General features: G+C 43.3%; 1 protein-coding gene across 1 annotated transcript; it reads left to right on the top strand.

Annotated features, from left to right (window-relative positions):
- Positions 1 to 2,215: 2,215 nt before the first annotated feature.
- LOC311146622 (frizzled-8-like) lies at positions 2,216 to 3,964 on the top strand (the record flags this gene model as incomplete). The annotated part of the gene is made up of 1 exon (XM_084183152.1): positions 2,216 to 3,964. The coding sequence occupies one exon, from the start codon at positions 2,216 to 2,218 to the stop codon at positions 3,962 to 3,964; it is 1,749 nt and encodes a 582-aa protein (XP_084039278.1).
- Positions 3,965 to 4,263: the final 299 nt, after the last annotated feature.

A 4,263-nucleotide genomic window follows, 5' to 3' on the forward strand; every position in this document is an offset into this window, starting at 1 on the left:
CCACATAAGCGCCATACCTCAATATTTTAAATGATGTGCATGTCCTGTCCTCCTCCATTCTATGCTGATAGTAGCCTATTGGAGAATGGTGGTGAAAGAGAAGACATCTGTAGATGAGACCAGGAGACATGGGCAGTTGGTCACTGTAGTAAAATAACATTATGACTTTGCTTGAGATTACCCAAACCAATTAGTGCGCCAACAGAATCACATTAATGACAGCCATCACATATATTTCCAAGCTATCAGCTTTGTTAATCTATTTCCCCATAAACCATCTACTTAGACTATTGACACACATCCCCGGGAAGTTTGTTGGGTGTTGGCAGGCATTTCGGTAATCACCTCCTCAGCATGGGGCCTATACAAGCGCTAAATGAAACATTGGCACCACAATTAAGACCTCTTTCTTTAGTTTAGGACAACCCCCTGGGGTCTCCTAACTATCCCACATTAACACCCACTGTCTCCACACTGCCCCAAAGTTTGATTAAATGTGTTCCTTTGGTCTATACCTACCACAGTGTTAAAGGTTTACAATTAATGTGTTACATTTAAAATCACAGATATACCCTACGTGTCATGAATATCTCCATATTTGTCAAATTGCATCCATGATTGACTAAAATGTAAATGTAATTTTGAATGTGTAAAGGTCTCAGCATGCTTCGGTTTGGCTGGCAAATGTCTTTTAAGGGAGTATGTGAGCACACTGGTTCGGTTCGGCTAAGTCCGGCTAGCTGCCAGCCGAACTGAAGCATGCTGATGCCTTTAGGTGTGCCTAGTGCAGTGTTTCCCTGATTTAAAAATGTGGTCGCAGAAAAACCCTGGGTTATGTCAGTAACCTCCAGAGGGGGTTCTGTTTTCTTCCTACAAATGTGGGTCTATCTTTTGAACGGTTTACGCTACAAAATATTACTGAAAGATAAGACTCTCAAGAACACGTATGTGTCTTCTGTTTACCTCTACAATGCCCACAAGTCCCATTAGAACAGCGTGAACAAGACCAGGCACTAAATCAGATGGGGAAAAAGAACATCATCATTGATGATGTTATTTTCTACACAGAAGATCATACAACATTATTGCCTGATGATTTTTCGAATTTCCCAATACCTTGCTGATGCATTTCAATCACTTCAAACCATACTTCCTTCAGATTGAAATACTATCAAAAGTACTTTCAGACTGATTTGTAATAGACTGTCATCATAGCCCCAATTTAAAAAGTACATTGACCATTGATTACATAACTTTTTTTTACATGGTGGGTCGCGATTTTTAAAAAATTGTATTATCAAAATGGGGTCGTGGGTCAAAAAAGTTTTGGAACCCCTGGCCTAGTGCATGATTACACTGTAACCTAATAAGGACCCTGTCAAATAGGCCTTAATTTACCTAACAATTATTGCAATGCAACAAATCAAATAGCAAAACATTTAATATTTCAGAAGCGTAGGCCTATGTTAGTTAATAATAATAATAATAATAATAATAATAATAATAATAATAATAATAATATGCCATTTAGCAGACGCTTTTATCCAAAGCGACTTACAGTCATGTGTGCATACATTTTTACGTATAGTTAATTTACCCACAACACAAGTTCATGTAAAGGTACAATTCAATTCACTCCATAAGGAGAAGAATAAACAAAGACAAAGTCATTAACAATCTTATTCTATGGAGGGGAACATGTCAACAAACACCTTTGAGAAACACTTGATTGATTTATCCTAGTTCCCTGCCCCTGTCGCTCTGTGATTAGGCGCTCCAATAGAGGGAGTGACTTCGCCTCCCTCCATATATATCCCATTCAATGCATCCGCCAACAACAGAGCCTGCAGAGCGAGCGAATAACAATGATGCCATTAACAAACAGCGGGAGAAAAACGAATGGTATCGGCGCGTAAATTATAGTCTGACAGTCAATAGCAGACAGAGAAGATATAGTCTGACAGTCAATAGCAGACAGAGAAGAGTGGTAGATTTTACAGAATAACGTCAAATCAAGATAGAGTAAAGCGGTGTGCTTCGTGGATTCCCTACCATTTTACCAGCCAGACAAGACACCCAAAGGCTACTCCCCAAGAACACCGTCTGCGCCAAGGATGAGTTTACCAGCATCTCTGGATTAATCGGACTCCACAGCCTACTTGCAAGCGCAAGTTCGCTGGCACTTGGAAGCAGACTAATTCAACAGTGAGTGAAGATGGAGTGTAACTTGCTGGGCTTGGGGTGGTGCATGTTTTTTGCACTCGTTCTACACAGGTCGAGCTGCGCCGCGGCGAAGGAGCTACAATGCCAGGAGATATCCGTGCCCTTATGCAAAGGAATCGGATACAACTACACCTACATGCCCAACCAGTTCAACCACGACACACAGGACGAGGCAGGGCTGGAGGTGCACCAGTTTTGGCCCCTGGTGGAAATCAAGTGTTCTCCGGACCTTAAGTTCTTTCTCTGTAGCATGTACACTCCTATTTGCCTGGAGGACTACAAGAAGCCCCTGCCGCCTTGTCGGAGTGTCTGTGAGAGAGCCAAGGCAGGCTGTGCGCCTCTGATGAGACAGTACGGGTTCCCGTGGCCAGACAGAATGAGATGCGATTTATTACCAGTGCAAGGTAACCAAGATACACTATGCATGGACTACAACAGAAGCGCGACGACTGTTTCTCCAGTGGTTGCAAAGCCCACAAATCGTCCTGTTAAACCAGTAAACCCACGAAAGAAGAATGGACAAGGCCGTTCTAACGACCCCAGTAAACACAAACCTCCGAGTTCTCCATGCGAACCCAAATGTCACTGCCGCGCACCCATGGTTCCAGTCAGCAACAGTAATCCTCTATATAACAGAGTTAAAACAGGACAGATACTCAACTGTGCCATGCCTTGCCATAACCCTTACTTCTCCCAAGACGAAAGGACATTTACTGCATTCTGGATAGGACTATGGTCCGTGTTATGTTTTATCTCTACTTTTGCAACAGTGGCAACTTTTTTAATCGACATGGAGCGTTTCAAATACCCGGAGAGACCCATTATATTCCTCTCTGCTTGTTACATGTTTGTCTCGGTCGGCTACATTGTCAGACTAATTGCTGGACATGAACAAGTGGCTTGTAACATGGAGCATGACATCGAACACATCCACTACGAGACCACCGGCCCTGCTCTTTGTACCATTGTATTTCTACTCATCTACTTCTTCGGCATGGCCAGTTCTATTTGGTGGGTCATTCTGTCTCTTACCTGGTTCCTGGCAGCGGGGATGAAGTGGGGAAATGAGGCCATAGCCAGTTACTCCCAGTATTTTCATTTAGCTGCCTGGCTGATACCCAGCATGAAATCAATAGCTGTGTTGGCGTTGAGTTCAGTGGACGGTGACCCTGTGGCAGGAATATGCTATGTTGGCAATCAGAATTTGGATAATCTCCGGGGCTTTGTTTTGGCGCCTTTGGTTATATATCTGTTCATTGGGACTATGTTCCTCCTGGCTGGGTTTGTGTCACTGTTCAGGATCCGGAGTGTTATAAAGCAAGGAGGGACGAAAACAGACAAGTTGGAGAGACTGATGATCAGGATAGGGATTTTTACAGTGCTTTACACGGTCCCAGCCACTATTATAGTAGCCTGTTACTTCTATGAGCAGCACAACAGACAGACTTGGGAAATCACCCACAACTGTTCCTGCTTGTCGGAGCATGAAATGCAGAAGCCGGACTATGCTGTGTTCATGCTGAAATATTTCATGTGCCTTTTGGTTGGCATCACGTCCGGCGCGTGGGTCTGGTCGGGAAAAACTCTAGAATCCTGGAGGACTTTTTGCACCCGCTGCTGCTGGGGAAGCAAGGCCACGAGCGGGTCAATGTACAGTGACGTTAGCACGGGATTGACGTGGAGGTCCGGCACTGCGAGCTCTGTCTCTTGTCCCAAACAGATGCCATTGTCACGGGTTTGAAAAGGAAGAATGGACCACTAATTGTGTTGGGATTGTTCATCAGCGTGTTCCAATTAGCACATTAACTAGCACCTAATGATTTTTGTTCTTGCATAATGAGACCCGCAGCCAGTTTAGAACCATATAATCAGAAGAATTAGAGGCTTTGCCTAATTTTAACCTACAAAATGAGCTTTTCAAAGATGGTTTGAAGTAGGCTATGCCTTAATGTCTCATACGGGTTTCGTTGGTGCTTAATGTATTTATATAATTATTGATGTACAAACATGTAAATTTGTATATACAATTTATACGAGATT

Source organism: Coregonus lavaretus (assembly GCF_964263955.1).
Source record: "Coregonus lavaretus genome assembly, chromosome: 19".
Classification (NCBI taxonomy): domain Eukaryota; kingdom Metazoa; phylum Chordata; class Actinopteri; order Salmoniformes; family Salmonidae; genus Coregonus; species Coregonus lavaretus.